The sequence below is a fragment of the Eublepharis macularius genome, chromosome 10 (assembly GCF_028583425.1).
Source record: "Eublepharis macularius isolate TG4126 chromosome 10, MPM_Emac_v1.0, whole genome shotgun sequence".
Classification (NCBI taxonomy): domain Eukaryota; kingdom Metazoa; phylum Chordata; class Lepidosauria; order Squamata; family Eublepharidae; genus Eublepharis; species Eublepharis macularius.
The window spans coordinates 5,770,675-5,795,432 of NC_072799.1; the positions used below are offsets into that span (position 1 = coordinate 5,770,675).

A 24,758-nucleotide genomic window follows, 5' to 3' on the forward strand; every position below is an offset into this window, starting at 1 on the left:
TCCTCTAGATCATAAAAGAAGGAGATAGTATTGGGGAGGGGGAGGTTCTAGTGTAGCCCTTCCTGAGCCATGCTAATTTTCCTCTTACAGGGAATTGTACGTGTAGAAAAATGTTGAACAATTTCATCCCTTCTCAGTCCTCTGCTGTTGGCTACCTCTTTCTTCTGCATGTGTAGACTAGCCAGATCTTTGTCCTCTGAGGAGAACTTGTGCTTGAACCATAGATAGGGTCACAAAAGGTGCATCTGGCCCCTTCTGTGGGAGTTGTCGGCCATCCTTCAACATACCTGTGCACTCCTGTCACTGGTGTGTTTCATTACATCTGTTTCCCATCCATCCACTTTCTCAGATTTTACTATTCACAAGCTGAGAAAGCCTATGCTAGTTTTGCATTTGAGGCCACGTGGACATGTCACTGTTTTTACACACAGCTGCCTAGTGCAGTGTAGATCTCTCAAAAGTTACAATATCTCCCCTGCTTCTTAAACCTACAAGATTTTGCATGTACTTGTCTCATCGCCTTCGTTGAGTCTGTTGTTTTTGAAGTATTCTCAAAGAGTATAGCATACTCAGAGTTAAGCCTGAGGAAGTGATCTGTGAAACACAAAAGCTAGTTAATTGCTTTCTAATGTATGTATGTTGGGTCCTAATAAAGGCACTGTAGCCTGTCAATTTAGATTTTTTAACTAGTGGCCCCACACAGCTGCCTGCGTTTATTTTATCTATTGCGGAGAATGCTGCTTTTTTTACTATCCAGGAGGGGAAGTCCTGAAACTGTCGGATGAACATCTAATGGCTGGTCGGAAGGGTGTCAACAAGATCATAATATCCCATTGGCCTTCTATTAAATGTATAGTTTGTGCAACATCTCAAATCAATATGTATGGAGCTACCTTGCACCCACGGTTGGAGGGGCGTTCCGAAACTCTGAATATGTTTTCTGTCAGTTCTGATGTCCCTAATGCCGTGGGAACACCGGAAATGTGTGTGTTGGGATGAGAAGCCTCTCAGGGCTTACCCTTCTGCAGTTGCTGTGCCCAGGTGGCTGGAGCCTGGATGTGACAAACCCTGGACTGACATACTGGTGCAGCTGCTCGGCCCCGGCACATACCGGATGTTGCGACGGAAGGTGCCCTCTGAAACGGATTGGTCGAGAGAGAAGTTTTTTAAAGCTTCTACTCATACCTTACAGTGGGCTCATGAATTTGGAATAATGCTAGAACCAGAACCAAATAACTACTGGTTTTTATATTTTCAAAGGGCCGCTGCTTCTTTGTCCCGCAGTGCATCATTGCAACTAGAGATTTTTTGTAGCGGGTGCAGATTTCGTTGTAAAGAGCTTCCTGAATTGCCCTGACTGTAACATACTGCATATTTGCTAGCAAAGGGCACAGTAGCAACACCCCTCTCCCTCCAAGTTCTTTTAATATTGAGCCTTAGGAAGCTGGGATCTGGTTATCTAAATGTATTTTTTATGCAATTGCTGTTCTAATGTCACTTTCAGGCAAATTGTCTTACAATAAATGTCCTTTTTACGTTTCCTTCCAATTGATAATATGTAGCGTTCACGGAAAGCTTTAGACAAAGATGCCTAAGATATTTTGGTGCCGCCGGCACAATATCTAAGGAGTACAACAACTCTCTGTGGTAAAATCCTAATAGAAAATTAAATAGCTAACAGTTACCTGCCCATTGATAATACTTACCCCACCAGTCCCGACTTTGGAGTGTTCATAACACTTTAAAATAGTAAAGAGTCCAGTAGCACCTTTAAAACTAACCAACTTTATTGTAGCATAAGCTTTTGAGAACCACAGCTCTCTTCGTCAGAACCACAGCTCTCTGACAATGCATCCGACGAAGAGAGCTGTGGTTCTCGAAAGCTTATTTATTTATTTTATTAGATTTTTAGTCTGCCCTCCCTGCCAGGCGGGCTCAGGGTGGAGTACAACATTTCAATTTACATAAATAACAGTTAAAAACAGATAAAACATTATACAAATAAACTTAAAACAACTTTATACAATAAATACAATACATCTTCTCTTCAGATGGCGACAATAAAATACTACATTTCAGGGCCTAGCTCATATATAGGGTGGTGGACAGATCTTTAGTGTGGCCGGTGGGGGCCCAACCTAGCCTCCACAATATGCCTGGCGGAACATCTCTGTCTTATGGGCCCAGCGGAAAGATAACAAGTCCCGCGGGGCCCTGGTTTCCTCAGACAGAGAGTTCCACCAGGTCAGCTACAATAAAGTGGGTTAGTCTTAAAGGTGCTACTGGTCTCTTTACTGTTTTGCAACTACAGACTAGCACGGCTAACTCCTCTGGTTCCATAACACTTAAAATAACTCTGCCCCTATCCTACCACTGAGCAGTTTATTTATTTAATTTTTACTAAAATATTTATAATCCACCTTTCCTTTTCACTCAAGTTTTCAACCTTCCTTGCATCTAAGCAGGCTTCTTCCAAAATGAAGTGGCTCTTTCCGTTGGGGGGGGGAGCCATTTAAGTTGGAGGAAGACTCCTTAGGCTGGAGGAAGGCTACCTGGAGGATGGTTGGACCTCTGTAAGGAGGGACAACTGCTTTTTGAAGTTCCCCTGTTCGCTATTGAAACTCAGGCTGATCGTATCAGATCGTTATATGAATTGCAGCCTAGCAGATTCTCAGGGAGTTTCTCTTTGAAACTTGTCAGCAGAAGTACTGTAGCTTTTCATCTGTTACTGAATATTCGGGAAGGTTGAAGTGCTGCTGTACTCGGACATAAAACTGGCATTAAAGTCACTTTTAATGCCAGATTTAATGTCAGTTTTGTGTCCGTTTATTCTCTCGAGTGCAGATTGTCCAGTTTGGCCAGTTCGTACGGTGAAAGGGCATTCCTGAGAAATGATGGTACGCTTCATCTTGGAGGTGGCGGCATTCTTGCTGGTTTCCCTGGCGTTTTGGGCTCTGTGATACTGTTACTTGAGTGGATATGGGGGCAAAGTTGGCACCAGGATTTCACAGAATCCCAGAGTGGAAAGGGACCATATAGACCTTCTAGTCCAACCTCCTGCCCAATGCAGGATGAGCCTAAAGCATCCCTGACAAATATTCATCCAGCCTCTTCTTGAAAACTGCCAGTGAAGGGGAGCTCACCACCTCCCTAGGCAGCTGATTCCACCTTTGAACTACTCTGACCGTGAAAAAGTTCTTCCTAATATCCCACCCGTACCTTTGTGCATGTAATTTAAGCCCATTGTTTCGGGTCCTACCCTCTGCTGCCAACTGGAAGAGCTCCTTGCCCTCCTCCACATGACAGCCTTTCAAATACTTAAAGAGAGAAATCATGTCCCCCCTCAATCTCTTCTTCTCCAAACTAAACATTCCCAAGGTCCTCAGCCTTTCCTCGTAGGGCTCAGTCTCCAGACCCCTGATCATCCTCGTCGCTCTCCTCTGCACCCGCTCGATTTTGTCCACATCCTTTTTGAAGTGAGGCCTCCAGAACTGCACACAATACTCCTGGTGCGGCCTGATCAAGGCAGTATAGAGAGGGGCTACGACCTCCTGGGATTTCGACGCTATGGCCCCTTTGATACAACCCAGGATTAAACTGGCCTTTTTTGCCACCGCATCACACCAACTGCTCATATTTAGTTTACAGTCCACTCTTACCCCAAGTCCCCATTGCTACATCCAGTAGCAGTACCACAATTACTCACTGAGTAAGCATTTCTATTTTTCTGCCCTGAATCTATTGCCCAATGAATTCATTGGTTGCCCCCAAATTGCTTATGCTACAATAAAGTTGGTTCGTCTTACAGAATCCCAGAGTCGGTAAAGGCCATAGAGACCATCTAGTCCAACCCCTGCCCAGTGCAGGATCAGTCTAAAGCATCCCTGACGAGTATTCATCCAGCCTCTTCTTGAAAACTGTCATCGAAGGGGAGCTCACCACCTCCCTAGGCAGCTGATTCCACCTTTGAACTACTCTGACCGTGAAAAAGTTTTTCCTAATATCCAGCCGGTACCTTTCTGCACGTAATTTAAGCCCGTTGCTTCGAGTCCTGTCCTCTGCTGCCCACTGGATTTGTTGCAGGGAGATGTGAAGGCTGAGGAGTTTTCAATTTTATCCCAAGGGTTTTTCCCCCCCAATTTTTTTTTCTGATAGAAAAAATGGGAAATTCAGAGGAGCGTTGAAAAAAAGATCCTGTAACTTTTTTCTTTGAAATGAGTTCAATGCTGGTTGAACCAAGTTTTTACTCACTCAAGATGTTTAAAATGGAAGTCCGAGAACTTTTTAAAAAACAATTCAGATGGAAATTCCGGGGAGCGCTGGGGAAAAAAAAATCATAAGAATTTTTTTATTTTGAAATGAGTGGTATGCTTTTACAGACAAGATTTATTTCACTCAACGCGTAGCATGAAAAAGACAGGACGTCCCCCCCCCCAACCCAGGTTTTTCCCATCGGAAAAATTGGGAAATTTGGAGAAGCACTGAAGAACTTTGTCTTTTGGAATAAGTAAAATGTGTCGACAGTGTAGGGTGCAGCAGTTTGCTGCTCTCCTATTTTAGTATTACAGGTATTTGCTATTTTGCTTTTGGAAAACTAAAGCATTTATACTTTTAAAACCACTTGTGACCATAATTTTCAACATTTCTCAACATGTTAGATCTCTAGCCCAGTCCCTTAGTTTTTAATCCCCATTGGATCGCCCTTTGTTTTGGTGAATGAAGACCGTGAAATCACTACCTTGTCTTTCCAAAATTCTGCAGTTAGTTTATTTTTGTGCTTTATCTTCTCTGCTGTCGTCTCAAACTCTCCTCTCTGGCTGTAAAACAGGTATGGGTAGAGGGATCTTCCCATGTGGCTAAGCTATGGTAGAATAAAACATTCAGTTAGGATGTTCAAATTGAATCTCAAAGCATGAGCTCCCAGAAGTTGGGAGTTGCAAGGGGTGGAGAACAGCCTTTGGCACAGGTTCTGGGTTTGTCTGCGATTCACAAATCCCTTCTCTGATTTCCTACCGCCTGTGTAAGAGGAGGTGGGAAAGGACGTAGATTTGAAAGATGAAGTCCCTGGGAAATTTTTAGGTGAAGACTAGCGCTATTATGCCCTGAAGGCCGTGAGGAGGCGGTGCGAAAACTTTTGTCCTCACTGAGACCTCTTCTCACTGTGTCTGAACTACACACTTCAGTTAATACGTAGAGGCTTGCGGGGTAGAATGCACCTCTGTAGACAAAGAGTCAAAAACTTGTTTATTAGGGTTATTGTGGATCTCTTTCCCCTGACATGCTAGCTTTCTCCATGCAGGGAGTTGTAGAGGCGCTTTGTGTGCGTGCAGAAGAATGTTCAGTTATCTGAGCACCACCTATGGACTTTTAGCTTCTCAGTACATTGCCAGAGTCCACCCCAGATTGTGGTGACATTACATGCCCTTGGGAGTTTCCATCTTGACCAGGCATCAGAGGGCCAAATTCAGATCATGACTGTGGTATACAGATAGAGAGACCCCCCCATGGTGTTCCCCGCCCCTAAAACATCCCTGCTTTCTGCCCGGTTGGAGGGCTACATGTATACTTAAGGAATTTTCCCCAGTGGAGCAGATACTGACTTCTGGGGCTATTTGGGGTCAGGAAAACAATGCAAGGGGAATGCTTAACCCCCCCTCCCCATCTCTGTGTTCATCACAATCCCAGTCCAAGTTCTCCTCTCACCCCAACACACACATGCTTGGGAATTCTTCATATAGAACTCCCTGCGCATAATAATAATAACAACAACAACATTCGATTTATATACCGCCCTTCAGGACAACTTAATGCCCACTCAGAGCAGTTTACAAAGTATGCTATTATTATCCCCACAACAAAACACCCTGTGAGGTGGGTGGGGCTGAGAGAGCTCTGGAAGAGCTGTGACTGACCCAAAGTCACCCAGCTGGCTTCAAGTGGAGGAGTGGGGAATCAAACCCGCCTCTCCAGATTAGAGTCCTGCCGCTCTTAACCACGACACCAAACTGGCTCTCAAATGGGAATGTACGGTAAATGAGAATTGATGCCAGTGTGAGGATACTGTAACAGTGTACAGGTTTGCTGCCTCATGGAGAACAAGTACACACCAATACAAGGAAGTGTGCCAACACAGCTATTATTATTATTGCAGCACAAGTAAATTATACAATCAATATAAACACAACAGTTTCGATTCCATTCATTCAATTCAATGTGGCTGCAAACTTGTTCCAATAGACTGAGAGAGTCAAGTCCCATATGTTAACGGAACCTCTTTATCACAGGCTGCAAACGGTGCCAGTTGTGAAGTTAATCGGTGGCGTCCAAGATTTATGAGCTCCAAGGTGGCGACGAGCTATACCGGTCTATTCCTTTCGGCTCGTTTCAAACCCAGTTCTTCATCAGGCCACCAATGTCAGTTAATCAAAGTATTTCGTATCCAAACTCAAAAAGCATTCTGGTTTACATTCAGGTTTACATTTAGAGATCCAGCTGTGTTAGCACACTTCCTTGTATTGGTGTGTACTTAACTATTGTGGAAGTGTAATCTTCTCCCTTTGTCATGGAGAACAAGGCCTGTAAGGAAGACAGACACTGTTTGGACCAGAGAGGAAGAGAGGCCAGGTTCCCAGAGTGGCAGTGAACCTGTTCTGCACTTTAGCCACACCAAGGCCTCTTACGATTGCCTGCTGCTTCACCCAAAAGTGTTCCGTCTGCAGTGAAAAATTAAACGGTGGTACTGTATGTCTCCCTCATCATAGATCGCAAATTCCCTGGAACTGTTGGCACTAAGAAGCATTCAAGAAATGCATAGCTATTCAGCACCAACTCGACATGGAGGGAGAACTCCAAATATTTCCCTTCCCAGCTCTCCATTTATTTCTGGAAGAGATGCAGCGGGACGGGGAAATATGGCCCTCACAGGCTCCCTTGAGCTGATTCCTGCTGAGTGTACACTGCAGCATGTTTGCTAAATTCAGAGCAAGAGAGAAGTCGGCAACAACCTCATGTCCTGTGGATGGCGCCTTCGAGAGTTGAGCATGTAGTTCCCTAATTAGTTTCCCTTTCTGTCTTGCTTTCATCTTGCTCTTCTTCCAAGGAGCCTGGAGTAGGGTCGTACATTCTCCTCCTTCCCTCCATTAGGCTAAGGATGACCGGCCCACCCGCTGAGCTTCCTGGTAGAACGGGAATTTGAACATACCTCTCCCTTCTCCTATTGCATGCAAATGCCAAAATGGAACACATTTTTGCTTTTCAGCCGAAGCATTCTTATGTACGATGTTTGCATCTTCAGTTCCACCAGCAGACATGGGGAACAGTTGGCTGATGGAGTGGACCGTGGCCAAGATGCTCTAACGTCTTTTCTGTTCTGCAGCCGATGAGGAGCACCAGCAGAATGTGGCAGCGGCGGCGGCAGGGAGACCTCAGCCCCATGCCGCTGAGCGGGGAGAGGGGATGCCCAGGCGCCGGCGGAACATGGGGAGCAGACTTCTGGCTCAGAGGCGGTCGCAGCAGGCAGAGGAGGCCGCAGAAGGTAATTGAGGGGGGGGTGGCGTCTCCTGGTTGGGTCCGTTTTGCTTCATGATGTTCTGGAGAGATCGCCCACGCACGAGCTTCTTTTGCACAAATGTAACCTGGATGGCTCAGGTTAGCCCGGTTTTATCAGATATCAGAAACGGAGCAGGGCCAGGCCTGGTGAGTACTTGGATGAGAGACCGCCAAGGAAGTCCAGGGTCACTATGGAGAGGCAGGCAGTGGCAAACCACCTCTGTTCGTCTCTTGCCTTGAAAACCCTATGAGGTTGCCTCAAGTCAGCTGGGGCTTGATGGCACTTAGACAAAAGCGGGTCGTGTTACCTGGTTTGGCTCCATCTGCGGTCCGTAAACTCTGCAGGTGGGAAAGGAAGTTGCAGGCTGGAAAGGCGGAAATCCATCAGACTAGATGACGGATGGCCTGGTGCTCTGTCACACCTTCACTGGCAGTCTGCCTTATCTGGCTGCTGTTGCTGTAGCCGTGCTGGCCCACGTTTCTTGCATGGCTGCAGCATCCTACAGAGACTGAAGGTACTACAGGAATGCTTTTGTACTCAGTTACGTTAGCTAAGCTCTTTGGCAGTTAATAGCCACAGGGAGGGGCACATCAAATCCCCCTACCACGAATGAGTCAGATGCACCACAGGATACTCCGTACCTTTTCTTACATTGCATGCCAGTTGTGCAGTTGTTTAAAAGCTGTCCATTCTTTCCAGCTGAGGAAATATTTCATTTTTTTAAAAAAAAATTATCCCAAATTTCCGATGTTTCTGTTAGAAAAATTAGGGGGGGGCACTGTTTTCCTCAAAAATTTCCACTCCTTCCCCACTCCAGTCCTTCACATCTCTAAATGTGATGTATGCAAAATGTGTGCTTTATCCCTGAGCAGAGCCCCTGCACCACCCGTGGGCAGTAGCCCTTTCATTCTGTCTGCTGCTTTAGAGCTCTCATATGTCTTGCAAGCCTCGCCATCAGCTGGAATTTTGCATGCACAAAACCTAAAAAGGTGACCGGAGAAGCGTGACACCCCCTCAGATGCCTTCTTTTTTGATGGGTGGGGGTGGCTGTGCTTTTCCGCTCTGAGCCTTCCCGGCTCTGCCTTTGTTCCACTTTACGGTGGGCTTGCTGATTTCCTGAGCGCGTTGAGCGGCATGCAGATGGTAAATTGACAGCTCTGAACTTTTCAACTTAGGGCGTATCTCTTTGAAGTGTGAAGGCATTTCAAAAAGAATGAAATCTGGAAAAAAATGCTTTTGATGTTTCCAGGCTAGGCTGCTCACAGTTTCTGTCGAATTACCAGACTCCCTTGAAGTCATCTAAAAACGCCTGGCCCTGACGGCATTTAATCTTCCAGTTCAGCGAAGGAGTGCGCCCCGTGACTGCAGGAGACAGGGCTGAAGTTGGCTATGGATGATGGTCTCTTGCCCAGTAATATTTTGCCCATTGCTCACCTTCGGGTTGACTGCAATCAAAGATTGTCAGATTTCCTGAGTCCTTGTATAAGTAGTGTCCTGTCTTTTCAACAGCATCTGAAAACAACGGCAGGAGTTGAGGGCCTCTCACATCCCGGCCTTGTAGCAGGCAGGACCACACCCGTGCGCACGTCTCAGCGAAGAGTGGGCATACCCCTGCCTTGCCTCTCTCTCCAGGGCACCTCTGCCACCTTCGTTGCCAGTTACGCCTCATAGCCCCATGTCTTGGGCCTGTGCATTTCAGGACAAGGATGTAGAACAGGGTTCAGGAGAAAGGCATGAAACACGCAGACAGCCACTGCAATGGCGGATGTTTCACGAGCCAAGGAAAGAGGACTGCTGCAGCGTCTGTTGCTGTAGTGAGAGTGATATGGCATTGAGCGTGCTCTGTAAAAGATGGGGGGTGGGGGGAGAATGGAAATTAAGTAAAGCAGAAGAGCCCTCCTGGATCAGACCAGCATTCTAACAGTAGGTAAGGAGAGGCTTCCAGGGAGCAAAGAAGCAGAGACTGTTTGACCCTGGCTTAACTGGTGCCCCTTCTGAACCTGAAGGTCTCAGCTATCAGGACTGATAACTTTTGGTAGACCTCTGCTCCTCCATACGTTTTTCTAATCTTCTTCTGAAGCCTTGTCCGCTCTGACAGCCAGACGTGAATGATGCTCTGGGTGCAAACGTTCTTCCTTTTTTATTGTTTAAGTTAGCAAGAACAACAATAATAATAATTGCATGCCATCAAGTTGCAGCAGACTCGTGGCAACCCCAGGACTGTGGGCGTTTCAAGGGAAGAGATGAGCGGAGGTGGTTTGCTATTGCCTTCCTCCATGCAGTGAAAGAGCCCCGTGGCGCAGAGCGGTAAGCGGCAGTACTGCAGCCCAAGCTCTGCTCACGACCTGAGTTCGATCCTGGTGGAAGGCGGGTTCAGGTAGTTGGCTCAAGGATGACTCAGCCTTCCATCCTTCCAAGGTCGGTAAAATGAGTACCCAGTTTCCTGGGGGTAAAGTGTAGGTGACTGCGGAAGGCAATGACAAACCACCCCGTAACAAAAAGTCTGCCAAGAAAACGTCGTGATGCGACATCCCCTCGTGGGTCAGTAATGACTCGGTGCTTGCACAAGGGGACTACCTTCACCTTTTTCCTCCATGCAGTAATCCCAGTTTTCCTTGGCGGTTTCCCATTCAGCCCTGCTTAGCTTCCAAACTCTGATGAGCTCGGGCTAAGCTGAGCTGTTCAGGCTCATTTTTCGTATCTGAGGCCCTGACAAATAACCTGAGAGGTTCTTGCCACCACTTCAAAGCACGCCATGCAGGGCACGTGAACATCAACAAATGATGAATAACTATCTTATAAGCATCAACCCGAAAGCAGATCGGCAGAGGTCACTGTAACAGCCCCAGATTTTAGCACGAACTGGCCAAAGCCCTTCTGAGCAGGAGAGATCTGACAAGTTTCCTGAAAGCCAAGTGACGGGTGTCCTGTGGCATGATCCCTTTGATCACAGCCTTTCATGCTTTTCTTCCCCCCCCCCCCTCTTTTAATAAACAAATGCAGACGAGAACGATGGCGCTGAAGCAGCAGAACCCCATGTTTCTGGGAAAATTGGAGCAAAGAAACAGAGGAAGTTAGAGGAGAAGCAAGCCAGAAAAGCTCAGCGAGAGGTAGGTGTTTCCTGCAGCATGTGGAGTACGAAGGAAAGGCGAGAGCCAAAATAAGGAAAAGACAGGAAGTGCCATTAAAAAAAAACACCGTTTGTTTAGAGCAGAAACACTTCAAGATTAAGACTGAGAATTACCTGCCCACTCAGCAGCCCACCCCAGGATTTCTGCATGACTCACGAAACTGGATTGCAAGCACAGAGCAGTGACTCATGCAGAGGCACATCGGTCAGCTTCTTCTGTAAGTGGTTTTGGTGTGTATCAGCCCGGTACAGGTACACCCAATAGAAACTGTCGGCTGTGACTTGGCAGTGACCTTTTAAGGTTCAGACATGTGTTAGAGTTGCCCACCCCAGCTGGCGCTGGTTAGGAGTTCACGCTGGGAGAGCAAATCTTGCAGAGATGCAACAGGCATCCTCCCTGGTGTGTTTGGTCGGCATTTGCCGGAAATTTTGGCAGTTTAATCGATTGATTTCTCATGGCACACATTTGGGGAACTACTGGCCTGTTTAATGTGGAATTGTGCCGTAGACTTTGATCAGAAGTTATCAGAAAAATTGCATTTAGTTGTTAGTTAAATAATTAGACTTCAGCTTTTTAAGTGAGAGGACATCCTCTATTAACATGGGATGGCTTCTAATTGAGAGCCGGTGTAGCGTAGAGGTTAGAGTGGCAGACGAGGATCTGGGAGACTCGGGTTCGAATCCCCACTCTGCCAGGGAAGCTTGCAGGGTGAACTTGGACCAGCCACACACTTTCAGCCTAACCTATTTTACAAGGTTGTTGTGAGTCAAAAATGGATGAGAGGAGAACGATGTGAGCTGCTCTCAGTCCCTATAGGGGAGAAAGGTGATGTCAGTCTAAGGAGTTCAAGTTACTCTGATTTCATCTCCCACCCCTTGCAGCAAGAAATCCAAGGCCTCTTGAGTCAAAGGTTATTTATTGAGAGAATATATTCAAAGTACAAGTGTCTATAGATAATCCAAAGGCTAGGAAAGCTTCTGGCTGAACACAAAGCTTTGTTGAGAATGCCGTGTTAGTGACTTGTAGCAATATATCAACACCTCCTTTCCCTCCCCCCCCCATATGACCAGTTAGTATAGGAGATAGGAATGTGAGAGTAGACTACTCCAAGGCCTCCGTGGTTAGCCACTTCAGATAAGGCAGTCCTGGGAACCACATCTGCTTCAGTGACCCTGCTGACAAAATATTGCTGAGAAAATACATCAGTCCAGCAGTGAGAACACAAGATGGCAGTTCTGTGGGCAACAGACCTGACAGGCGAGATATAAAAAATTAAGTAAATAATCGTTTATCATTTACATCCTTCCTTGTCTCTTCCTTGAAAGGCAGAGGAAGCTGAGCGTGAGGAGCGGAAGAAGCTCGAGCAAAAACGTGATGAGGATCGGCGCAAAGAAGAGGAGCATCTGCGCCAGGAGGAAGAACGGCAGGTGGGAGCTTTGGCTTGGGGTGTGGGAGCGGGGTTGGACACCGTCTGCATTTGGCAACGTCCCATACCGGTGGGGTGGGCAGCTCATTAACGGGAGGGGGTTGTTGGTTATATTTTAAACCCTGCCCTACCTCCAAAGACCCTCAGACAGCATATTAGCCCCCTAAACCACACACACACTGCTGCCCTGCAACGTAAGTCAGGACGTGGAGGTTGTTACTGATCCAGGTTTACCCAGGATTGAACTTAAGTCTGAGTCTAATGCAGCAGTACATACCGTGCTTGATGATTATGAAAACCACAGTCAAAATATTTATAGATCCAGAGAAGTTAGCTGCGTTTGTCTGTAGAAGCAAAATAGTAAAGAGTCCAGTAGCACCTTTAAGACTAACCAACTTTATTGTAGCGTAAGCTTTCGAGAACCACAGCTCTCTTCGTCAGATGCATTTGTAGCATACGCTTTCAAGAACCACAGCTCTCTTCATCAGATGCAACTTGATTGTAGCATAAGCTTTCGAGAACCACAGCTCTCTTCGTCAGATGCAACCGTCAGGTTGCATCTGACAAAGAGAGCTGTGGTTCCCGAAAGCTTATGCTACAATCAAGTTGGTTAGTCTTAAAGGTGCTACTGGACTCTACTATTTTGAGTCATAATATTTAGCATCTCTTTAGATGCACTTCATGTACATCAGAGCGATGTATATGAACGATTGTATTATTTTCTTCGTGTTGGGAGTGAGGGGCTGAGGCAGAGAAAGGAAAGAGGCTTGTGGAATATCCTTTTCTAAACTCCCAGCGGAGGTCAAATTTGAACCAGGCACTTCATGATGACCGTTCTGTCTAGGTCACTCTGGGATGTTCATCCACCCTAGGAGAACTCCTCAGGTTTTGTGTGCAAGCAGCTTTTTGGTATTGACCTTGACTCAGAAAGGATAGCAAATTTGGGCATTTGAACGAAGGAAATGCACACTGAGTCTCTCATGTCGCTCACACGCCCTCTGAAAGGTGTAACGCATGAGTCCACAGTGTGACTTTGAGCCCAGAAGTCTCCAGTGCAACTCTTATGGTGGCCACAAACTTACTAGTTGGGCTCAGGCCAGCTACTTTTTAGGCAAGTTGCAAAGTCATCCACGTTGTGGGCTCAAGTTTTAAAACGTTTGCCCCGGTCCAGGGATTCTTTATTCTGCTATCAGCACAGGGTGACCCAGCCAGATCTATAGAAATGTAGAACAAGATCTAGTACGCTTGGATATGTATAAACATACAAATGACAGCGACTTCTGCGTGGGGACTGGCTGCTGCTCTTAATGATTATAAGCATGCAGCTTCCTCTTTTCTCAGACCTCCTGCTCTTCCCATCGCCGCTCCTTGAAGATTATTTAGATCAGAGAATAGCCTCCCTCTCTCCAAGACCTGCGGCAGTTTTTTGCCAGACAATCCCTACGCTGTGCAAGACAGCTGCAGTAGGGCTGTTGCTCTTTCTAGCCAGGCGATGTCTGCTTCAGCTGTCATTGGCTCTACAGGGTCTCCTGTCTCTCATCCCAGAGATGGTGGGGATTGGATCTAGGACCTTCCGCCTGCAAATCCCGTGCTCTGCCACTCAGCCCTAGCCACTTCCATAGGACTTTTAAATTCAGTGGATCATTTAGCAAGATACGAACTATCCAGCCCATGAGTAGTGAGACGTAGAGCGGTGCCACCACCTGGGTTTGGTACCAGAGCACCAGAAATCTCGAGAGAGAGAGGGAGGGAGGGACTGGCCCTGCACCTCAAGGTGCTTCTCCTAAGTGGCAGCTCTCTGCTTCTGCATTCCTTCCTTCCTTCTCACCCAAATGGTGTTCCTTCGCATACACTTACACATGCCCCGTCCCTTCCCGAAACCAGAGGAAGTGAAACTTCTCCAAACCCTGGTGGCAGTTTCATTCAAGAACACAGAGCTGTCGTAACAAACAAGGGTCTAGCAGCAACTCAAGACGAGTCGGATTTTATCCCAGTCATAAACTTTGATGGACTAGAGTCCGCTTCGTCATCGGGCAAAGGGAACTCTGGTCCACAAAGGTTTATGCTTTAATAAAACCTTGTTAGTCGTTAAGGGCCTGGTTTGTGTTCACTGCAAGACTTAATACAGCTTCCTCTTTAGAACTGAGCTGTCCGGGGAACATCTCCATTGAGGAAACATCCACGCCCATCGAAAGTGGTGGGGAGACAGCAGAGGGGATTTGGTTTCTGACCAGCTTGTAGGGCCTTCCTGGGGCATCCAGTTAGCCACTGAGGGACAGGATGCTGGACGGATCCAGCAGGGCTCTTCTTGCTTTCTTACATTGCTGCTGCTGTCACCGGCTTCTTAATTTTGCAAAAAATTTCCTCACCCCACTTTCCATTCTAGCATGAGCGACTTAACACCATTTTGGGGTACATAAAGAAACGGGTTTTTTTTTTTACTTATTGGCCAGGTATATACTATTGTGAACACAAATGTTGACTTTCCTTGGAAGGAAGGCGCACAGCCTATACTCTTTCACGCATGCAAACACACCCACCCACTTCAAAGTGCCTCCTCTGCTAATGGGATTCGAAACCTGAAAATACATGTTAAAATGACTTGTTTCCTCTGAAAAGCCCCGGCAGCCTGATAGACTCTGTTCCGTAAGACATCCACACCCTGTCAATGCTCTTTGCTTCAGCGTCGCATAGCCCTGGGAATTTCCCTTCTGCCTGTAGATTTTTTTTCTGTGGAGGAAATGGTTTACCACGGACGTCTTATCAGCAAGAGCAAACCGTTTCATGTTGCAGAGCAATTTTTTCTTGCTGGCAACCTCTGAGGCTTTGCTGTCCAACCCCCCACCCCCACCCCCTCCAAAATGCTGCCTTTCTTTGCTTGGTATTTCTTCACGTTGCAAATGATCTCCGTTACGAGCAAACTCGATTTAGTAGTGATGCATTTCCAGTATCCCGGGATCCGGAAAAAAAGAAGCTTTGATTGGAGAGAAAGGTTTAGGCTCTTACAAATGCGGGTTCCAAAATGCTTGGAGGTTAGCTAGGGCTCCGAGTTTACTTTGCACACGCTGTCAGCAGTAAAAAAAATAAATGCTATGGTCCTGCATTCTATTCTCTGCTACAACCTAGAATCCGCCCATTCTTTTTCTTGGTCTTTCAGCCCCTCTGAATTATATAATTTCTTAACACGGTCCTATATTACAGGGCTGTATAAGGGTATGCATGGGATGTGGCTTGGAAAGCTGCACCTGTTGAATGTATGCCTAGACACTTAACTGCGCCTCTTTCTTTGGTAGTGGAGTGCTGTGCCATTGAGAGGCATGTTGGGCAGAACTCTGTGTAGCAAATGACTGGGGCTGCATTGGCTGGCCATCCCTTCCCTTCGGGGGTCTTGCCAGCTCTGACCCATTTGAGCAATCTTCTCCAGGCTCCATGCACATCTGTATGCACTGATGTGCTCCCTGTGTTTTCAAAGAAGTCACCTCTGCTTCCTGTCTTTGTCCAACTTGGAAGTATTGGACATAGGGAGGGGAAAATATTTGTAAACGATAGACCTGTTGAATTCCTGTCTGGTCATTTGCTTCTTTATTGCAGTCATTGTTTACGCAGCCCGTTATCTGCTTGTTGTTCTGCCCTTCTTGTAAGGTGCTACAGCAAAAAAAGGAAACCCACCGCAACTCGCTCATTAATCACAGGATCAAAATCATATCATCATCGCTTAATATTATTGCATTCACAGCTCAAAGGGTAAAAATATTTTCATCTGTGTAGAAATAAACATCAGATTCTGTGAGGTGTCACCATCAAGAAGGCCTTATCTGCGGTGACCTTTCACCCCACTTTTGGAGGTAGGGATGGACGGAGCAGGGCTTCTGAGGAAAGTTTCCATCTGTATAGAAATGGGCGTCAAATTCTGAGGTGCCACCATGGAGAAGGCCCTGTCTGTGGTAACCTCTTACCCCCCTTCAGGAGGTAGGGATGGACAGAGCAGGGCCTCTGTGGAAAATCTTAATCAGGCAACTTCAAATGGGTGCAGGCAGTCCTAGAGTGTATATAAGAGCCAAATCAAAAAGAGTCCAGTAGCACCTTTAAGACTAATCAATTTTATTGTAGCATAAGATGCATCTGACTAAGAGAACTGTGATTCTCGAAAGCTTATGCTACAATAAAATTGGTTAGTCTTAAAGGTGCTACTGGACTCTTTTTGATTTTGCTACTACAGACTAACACGGCTAACTCCTCCGGATCTATATAAGAGCCAGTTTCTGGCAATCTACCAGGACATTCCATCAAAGACTTAAAGGTCGCTGTAGTTCAACAGAAACCTTTCAAAAACAAAATCCAACGGGAAGCTGCTGAATTGGAATTCATATGCAAATTTGACTCTGTCAAGCTGGGACTGAATAGGGACTATGAATAATGGTTATCTCATTATCACAGGTAACTGATTTCCTTTACAGAGGCGGGGTCTGGGGGAGCCCAGTGGCACCTGGCGTGGGCTTTCGAGGACCACAGTTCTCTTTGTCAGATGCATCTGGTGGGGAGGATTGTGGTTATCGAGGGCTTGTGCTGCAGTGCTGCTGAACTCTTTGATTTTGCTACTACAGACTAACACGGCAAACTCCTTTGAAACTTTACACAAGCAAACTGATCCCCACACCAAAAGGAGCTGTCTGCATCTCCATATCAAAGGAGTTGTTTACTTCCCCCCTCTCCTCCTTCCCCCCTTCCCCCTCCCTCCTCCTCTATATTTGGCCAGTTTCTTTCTGCCCTCCATGCATCTGATGAAGAGAGCTGTGGCTCTCGAAAGCTTATGCTGCAATAAAATTGGTTAGCCTTAAAGGTGCTACTGGACTCTTTTTTATTTTGCTACTACAGACTAACACGGCCAACTCCTCTAGTTTCTGGCATAGCGTCACATGAGTGAGAGAGCCCATCCAGCGTAGCGGTCAGCATACTGGACAAGGATAGGGGAGTGCTGCAACCGCCACTCTGCCATGCTGCTCGCCGCGTGGCCTTGGGCCTCCTTCAGCCCCGGCTGCCTCACAGGATGGTTGTGAAGATCCATCGAGGCAGCAAGAAGCCCCCTGCGCTCTTTGAAGGAGAGGCGGAAGATAAATGTGATGGCGAAAAGCAGAGCTGTTTGGAGAGGATGTGGCTTGCTGGTTCCCAGCTACCGCTGATGGCAGTGCCCAAAGGGGTAGGGGGGCCGGGCAGAGAGGCAGTGCCCCACTTTCCAGACGGAGTTTTCATGGCTGTTGGGGAAAGCTAAGGTGTTGACTGTCTCGCCTCTACCTCCCTGAATACAGCTTCTGGGAAAGGGAGCCAGTTCTAGCTTGGCGCCGTGCCTGGGGAGGGAAGGGAACTCGGTGGAGATTTGATGCCCTAGAGCAGGGGTGGGCAATTGTTTCGGCTCGGGGGCCACTTTGTGGGAGCGGAGGTTAGCGGAGGGCCGCACTTTTTAAAATGATTGCATTCATTAGTTAACTTTGCATTTCAGAAAAGGTATCAATTGTATCATAAAAATCAATCAATATAAATTAAATAAAATAGTGGTCATTTTATTCAATTTATTTATTGTGCTAATTTCATATCATCTATAGCTGCAAGCACATTTAATTTTAGAAGGAAATCTCGGTTCAAGGCGGATTTTTCTGACTGTGGCGGGCCCCAAAAAACTCTGTAGCGGGCCGCATGTGGCCCACGGGCCACAATTTGCCCACCCCTGCCATAGAGTCTGTCTGGGGGTGGGGTGGGGTTTGGCAGTCCTCACTAATACTGAATACCGGCATCTGGGGTGAGGGGGCTGTCCCAGATCCCGAGGAAGGAATTGGTGGAAATCAGTGGAACCTTACATCTGAGTACCAGCACCTTTTTTAAATCCGTGAATTTCCTAGTTTTAGTTCTTTATTAACATACGTCTGTCTTTGTTTTCTCCATCCTTCAGTGTATCTGACAGTTCTAAAATGTAACGCTAACAATATCATAAACGGCAATAATATAGTACAATTAGAGCTTTAAAAACTACAGTGACATTAATAGCATTAAAATAATAGGGGAGAAGGGATCCGGGAGCAAAGAAGTAGCAAAAAGCACCAGAGCTGAAGAGAAACTGAAACACCAGGTCAGATGAGAGATGCACAGAGAGGAAGGTGTAGTGGACTCTCCCACAGCCAGAGTTCCAGTGCCTGGGAGCCACCATTGAAAAGGCCCTGCCTTCTGAAGCCATCTACTACACCCTGGGCGGAGGTGGGATAGAAAGTAAAGACTCATCAGGCTGTCTGAGTGTATAGGGCTTATTTGGGAGGTAACTGTTGCAAACCATTTGGGCTTCAAACATAAGCAGCACTTTGAGGTGGGCTTGGAAGGAAACCAGGAGTCCTCGGCACAGTAGTAAAGCCTCAGGCTTATCAAACAGGCCCCTGTGAGCAACCAGCTGCCACATTCTGTGCCGGCTAAAGTTTCTGAGCTTTTTCTAAAGGCAGCCTCCTCAGGAGCATGCTGCACCAGGTCTACTCTGGATATAACTCAGCACATGTGACTGTGGCCAGATGAAGGCTGGTGATAACTGATTGTGTCACGATAGGAAGAGAGATTTACCTGTTGGTGGAGTTCAGAAGTCAGCTCTTGATCTTGCACAAGTTTATGGTCACGTCTGATAAATGAAAAAGAATGTGTTGGCTGGGCTGGAGGTGGGAGAGGAAGGGGCTTCAGGGAGGGGCTTCCTGTATTCTGCAAGATGATCGAAACCGGCGTGTGCAAAAACGAGAAGACGTGAGTCTGGCCCGCTGCAGGTGGCAGCACAGGCAGACGTGTGGTTCAGAGCTTTGGCTCTGGTGCGTTCAAGGGGGAGGACTGCCGAAGGTGCAGCCTGCGAAACGAATGGGCCAAATCGAAAAAGACCTCCCCAGTATTGTGTTGTCGTTCGGATGAGTTTGAATCCTCTTCCCGTGGCAAGGTAAACTAGGATTTTAGTTGCTATGAAATTAAAAGCCCGATTTGTGAACAAATGTGTGCGTGCCTGGCTCCTCCCTTTTATTTGGGGAAGAGGGAAAGACTTTTAATGATCAGCCGCTGAAAGCTGAAAACGAAAGATTATTTTAAAATACAAGGCACGTTACATTTTTCTTCTTCGCACGGCCGATTTTGCTGTTTGTTTATTGCGTCCTTGTGGAGCGAGGTGAAAATTAATAATACAATCGCTCTCCTAGGAAGAAGAGAAGAGGAAGGCTAAAGAGGAGGAGGAGAAGAGGGAACATGAAGAATATCTCAAGCTGAAAGAGAGTTTTGTCGTGGAAGAAGAAGGGTTGGATGAAGCCATGTCAGAAGAGGAGGTGAGTTACTCTGGGCCACCTTGGGTGACAGTTGCTCTCCACTGCCTTGATATATATTTTTTTTTCAACCAGGGGAAGCCCCACAAACTGTGCTTCTGGTGATCAGATAATTCATTCCCTTCGGGGTGTCACCAGCACAGTGTCACTTCCAGCTCGTCCAGGAGCAGTTCCACATTTTGCACTTTTTCTGGCTCACCTGTGCCTGCGTTATAGCATGCTTTCTGTGCAGCACACCTTGTCCAGCTCCCACTTGGGAACCCCCCCCCCTCATGCCAGGCAAACTTGCTGTGCCCCAGAACTGCCCGGGCTCTTGCCAGGGAGCAGCTGCCCGGTTCACCTGGCCTGAGTGTCACCACTGGAGTGCCTAGCGGGTAAGAAGCCCTCCAAGGGTTCATTTCCAAGACAAAGGTCGAACTGAAAGGGGTTTGCAGGGGAAAGTTCACTTTAGCTACAGCAGCTGGAAGCATTAGATCCTCAGGAGGGCTGTCTGCCTGGATTTGGGGTGGGGTCACCAACGCCCATTTGCCTCATTTTTGAGGGGCTTCTTGAAGCTTCTACTCTGAGAGCATACCGAAGGGACTACAAAACTAAAGTCTTCGAGAAGTTTATTATTTTTATAAACTATAATTCTTTATTTAGAGTCTATCTACACAAGACATCTGACACGTGAAGAACATGTGTCGGGAGATGCAATGTTAGCTGGGAAAGGTAGTTTAAAATAACAGAGCTGATGGCAGGGCAAAGGCTTTGCTATACACTGGAGCTGTGTGAAGGGGCTGCGAAATACCAGAAGGGAAACTTCAGCCCATTATAACCTCTCCAGGTCCAAGCCCGGCTCTGGAAGGCAGCTCCAGCCCATTTCCATTTCTTGCTGCCCTCTGGTTGCCACCCCACACAGTTTTAGACTGGAGAGCTGAAATTAACAGAGCCTTTGGGGAGGCAAAGATAAAAGTAACATACTCTCTGAGGAGAGATCTCTGCTGGCTCTGTCTTTTTAAACTACGCTTCCCAGCCAACGTTGCATCTCCCTACGCTTAACAAACACGCACCGAGGCCTCTCACGTAGAGAGACTCTTAGTTACTCTTTACTTTATTTGTAATGGATTTTTGAGCGTTTAACTTCATTACTTTAAATCCCAGTCTATGAATACTTTAAAAATAAAAATAGATGGTCCCAGAACAGCATCCAAAGACTTGCATTAATTGAAATGCATATTGAGAAGTGTTAGAAACCTAAAAGCAAGACATGCACAGTAATGCAGCTGTGTTAGCCAGAGTAGCTTTCGGCGATCTTTAAGATCAGAAAAAGCAGGGTGAGAAGCGATATCTTTTCCCTTAGAAAGGAAAATTTCATCATAAATGTGTTGAGTACCCATGTGCAAACTTTGGATCGCATGGATTTACCCCTTAACACTGTTTCCCACCCTTCTGATGCATTCTTTCTTATTTATTTATTTATGTCACTTATAGTCCACCTTTCTCATTGAGACTCAAGGCGGATTACATAGTGTGAGATCAGTACAATCAGTAGCAAGGACATTTCCATAAACAATGCCATAGGACTTTACAAAGACAGAGGATTAGCAAGGATCCAATAAAAATTTGAAGAATTGCTGAAACAGAACAATCAATTCTAGGACTGACATTAGATAGCATGAAGCACAGGTAGTATATAGGAGTACATATTTAAAGCAACAGATGATATGTAAGGTAACATAATGGTGATGTCTATGGTCCCTAACTCATTAGTGAAGCATCTGAGACCCCCTCCCTACAATATTTCCCTCCTATCTGAGTAAAAAGCCTTTTTGAATAATTCGGTTTTGCATCATTTGTGGAAAGCCAGGAGAGGGGGGGCTGTCCTGACCTCCTCAGGCAGGCCGTTCCACAGGGTTGGGGGCCACCACAGAGAAAGCCCATGTAGGGGCTGCTGTTGATTTCACCCATGTGCAGGCTGGCACCTGCAAGAGACCCTGTTCAGATGAGCGAAGCTGCTGTGGAGGGACATAGGGAGGGAGGCGGTCTTGTAGGTATGCTGGGCCAAGGCCATGAAGAGCGTTGTATATAATAACTAATACTTTGAATTGAGCATGGTAACTGATAGGTAGCCAATGGAGTGACATTGCTTGTGGCAATGATCTCTTTCTCACCATTTGTTTAGAAAGATATTTAGAGAGTATGTGATGAGCAACTGTATTGTCTGCACGTTTCTAGTTCTAGAAGTCTCGCAAACACAACTTTGTAGCTCCAAAGTCCTTCCCAAAAAGTTAATGCATTTCTGTAGCGCTAACACTTTGCAGAGTTTTTGCTAGCCAGTGGCATGCATTTGAGTCTAATTATTCCTGCTGTTTAGTAGGCAGAATGTTTTGTTTCTTGCAAGAATGAGCAAATTTGCCGTGAGACTCCTGCCTCTAGTATCAACTGTGTTCTTCAAGCATCCCAAAAGTTCAATGGGAAAATCTAGAGAATCTATTTATTTTCTCTCTGCATACATTTTCCATGGTATTTCCTGGCCAGTATTTCAGCACAGTCCCCCAGGCATGCGAAAAATCGGTTTTTTCCCTGACACAGCTGTCCTGAGGATTCTGCCCCATGTTAGAGATTGCGAGAATGTCTGCAGAGAAGACAAGACGTTTATATGGACATTTTGGGGGCATATCTGGGGTATCTGTAAAGGTTTTGCTTTTATACAGCACCACGACACTTTACAGGGTTAAAAAAATAGACAAGTCCCCGCACCGAGGAACATACAATATACATTGACAAGAGAGAGAGAGGAGATAATTACACATAAGTACACTGTGTTTGAGTTGACTGCCCAGCCAACTGCTTCACTGCAGTGACGGGTTTTGAGAAAAGAATTTGAGTTGGAAAGGGGGGAGGAAGTTTAATGCAGAAGTCCTGGGAGGTAAGTTCTAGGCAGGTTCACAACTTAATAGAGATAACTGTCTTGCCTGAAAGAGCCGAATCCAAACCTTTCTTGGGGGCCAGTTTGGCGCCCTTTAAAAGCACTAAATCTTCTACAGAAAATGTGACAGTAACTCTCAGTGGTGGGAGGCAGCTTTTGAAACTGCTTCTAAAAATCTCTAAGAATTGGGCAGGTGCATAGCTGGAAACTGACGTTTCTCTTAAAGTGACAGTCCAGTCATTCTCAATGACACGGCCTGGAAGTTGGCAGCCACTGCCCTTCAAGGGTCAGGCAACCAAAAATGGCAGATTTTAGGGGGTGCCAACCTTGGTTACTGCCTGACCGGATGGTCACTACCCCACCCAGGAGCCTGAGCAACTCCCATTGCTTCTCTCCTACCTCCCCCAGATTAGTTCGGTCGCAGGGGTTTGGGAACTACCTGCCCAGAAGGGATTACCAAACTCAAGGAATTGAACATGATTGGGGAGGATGGAGGTTGTTCTGGTTGGAGGCAGTGGGTGAGGGGGGGCCTTCAGGTGGTAACCCTTCTCATGGCTTACCTCCTGTGTCGATTTGCAGCCAAAATCTCGTATTTTTCATGGCAACATGGTTTTCATTTCTCATGCTTCCTACACATTTGAATTAATGACTCTTTTTCTTGCTGTGCCTAGTCTCGTAGCTTCCTCACGGAACTGCTCAACTACATTAAGGTACGTGATTCTGACTCTCCCCTTTCTCTTCCCCTTTCTCCACCCTTCTATGATATTTTGTTTAAACAAATAATCCTTTGTCGTAACAGGTCTGTGTTGCTTTGACAACCAAACGATATCTAAAAAGAGATGTCATGTAGCAGCCAATAACCACCATGAATCTGGGCCGCTGGTGGCTGATATTTTCACTGGGCTGCAGCGGTATAGCTTGAGGGGCTAGGCCTTCCGTCCCCCCCCCCCCTTCTTCTTGTGCTACTGGGAAACCAGAATCGGGGCCTGTGGACCACAAACTCCCGGGCCCATTTTATATGGTCTTTTGCTCTGCATTGGGTATTCTGGATATTGAGTGCTACAAGTTTGCAGCCTGTAATATCGGAATAAACGAGCGCTCGTGACTTAATAAATGGACATGCGCTTGGGTGTAAAAGGGACGGCAAGAAGGAGCAGAGAGAGCTACTTTTTAGGAACGTGGTTAAGGGACAATGACATTGGGGTTAGGGGCATTCATCAAGGGTTGAGAGGTAGATTGTGGGTGTCTCCAGATATGCATAACGTAGGTTGCAAGCCATCGTTGAAACTGCCCCCCCCTCCCATTTTCATCAGATGTAGATCATTAAGCATGGAGCACAGGGAAGACTCATATTTCCTCTCTACCACTGCGGGACCTGAGCACTGCATTCATTGGCTGGCCTTTGTGACAATCACAGAACCACCTCGACTCCTCTATTCCCCCCAAAGCAGCTTTTCGAGTTAAAAAAAAATATCTGGGAGTTAAAAAAAAAATGAGGCATCTAGGAAATGTTTAATAGGATAACCTTGCAGTGCGCTGAAAACATTGGGAAAGAAGGCTGCCTGCCTGCCTGATTCAGGGTGTGTGTGTCGGGGGGGGGATCAATCTCTTGGGTTCAGAGGCAAGCACATGTGTCATTTGAGGAGGGAAAACAGGGCAAGGCTGAGCTGATCCCCTGTTTGTAGGAATGCTTGCCTGCATGCAACCGACTCCTGTTTTCAAAGCGATGCCAAATGTGTAAAAAAGAGACTTCTTGGACGGGGGAGTGTTACCCGGCAGCCCATGTTCTCTGCGGATCAGGTGCTGGTTCCTAGGTGGGCACTGCTGGCATGTTGCGCCGGCTGCTGATGCATTACTGGGTGCGATCCAAGGCAGTAAGTGGCTTGGGACCAGAGGGCTTCAGCCCAGCCCATCCATTGAGCTTATCATCCGAGGCCACCCAGCTTGAGTAACTGAGATGAGGCAGGCTGGTACGACAGAAGCCAGGCTTTTTCCTTTACAGCCGCCTCCCCACAGGTGTAACATCCTCCCAGAACTATTCTCTTTATTGGCATCAGGGTAGGACTTGTTTCTTTCCTCAAGCATTCTGCTGCGTCCCCTTCTTTCGTGAACATAACATTGTTTCTGAATATATTCTGTGGCTATTTGGTTTGTTCAAATTCTTTGCTGCTTTCGTTATTGCTCTGCCATTTTAATATCAGTAGGCTGCATCTTTTCACATTTTTACTGCTGTTTCGTTTTTGATGGCGCTCTACTGCTATTTCCCGCCCTCCTTAATTCTGCTTTTAATTCCAAAGTAAGCGGTCAGCCTTTTGACATCGATAACTGAACTGGGGGTTGGTTAGTGTATATTAGACTGTCTTTTACTCCATTTTTTCCCCATAAGCCCACTCTCAGAAGCTTTGGGCTGAAA

At 46.6% G+C, this 24,758-nt stretch overlaps 1 protein-coding gene across 2 annotated transcripts in view; it reads left to right on the plus strand.

Annotated features, from left to right (window-relative positions):
* DDRGK1 (DDRGK domain containing 1) overlaps positions 1-24,758 on the plus strand; it is a 39,556-nt gene that overhangs the window by 4,471 nt on the left and 10,327 nt on the right. For both annotated transcript variants that reach the window (XM_054990539.1, XM_054990538.1), the window contains exons 2-6: positions 7,376-7,534; positions 10,553-10,659; positions 12,006-12,107; positions 19,315-19,437; positions 23,017-23,055. In XM_054990539.1, the coding sequence (XP_054846514.1) occupies positions 7,376-7,534; positions 10,553-10,659; positions 12,006-12,107; positions 19,315-19,437; positions 23,017-23,055 (530 nt within the window). The remainder of the gene's footprint in view (positions 1-7,375; positions 7,535-10,552; positions 10,660-12,005; positions 12,108-19,314; positions 19,438-23,016; positions 23,056-24,758) is intronic.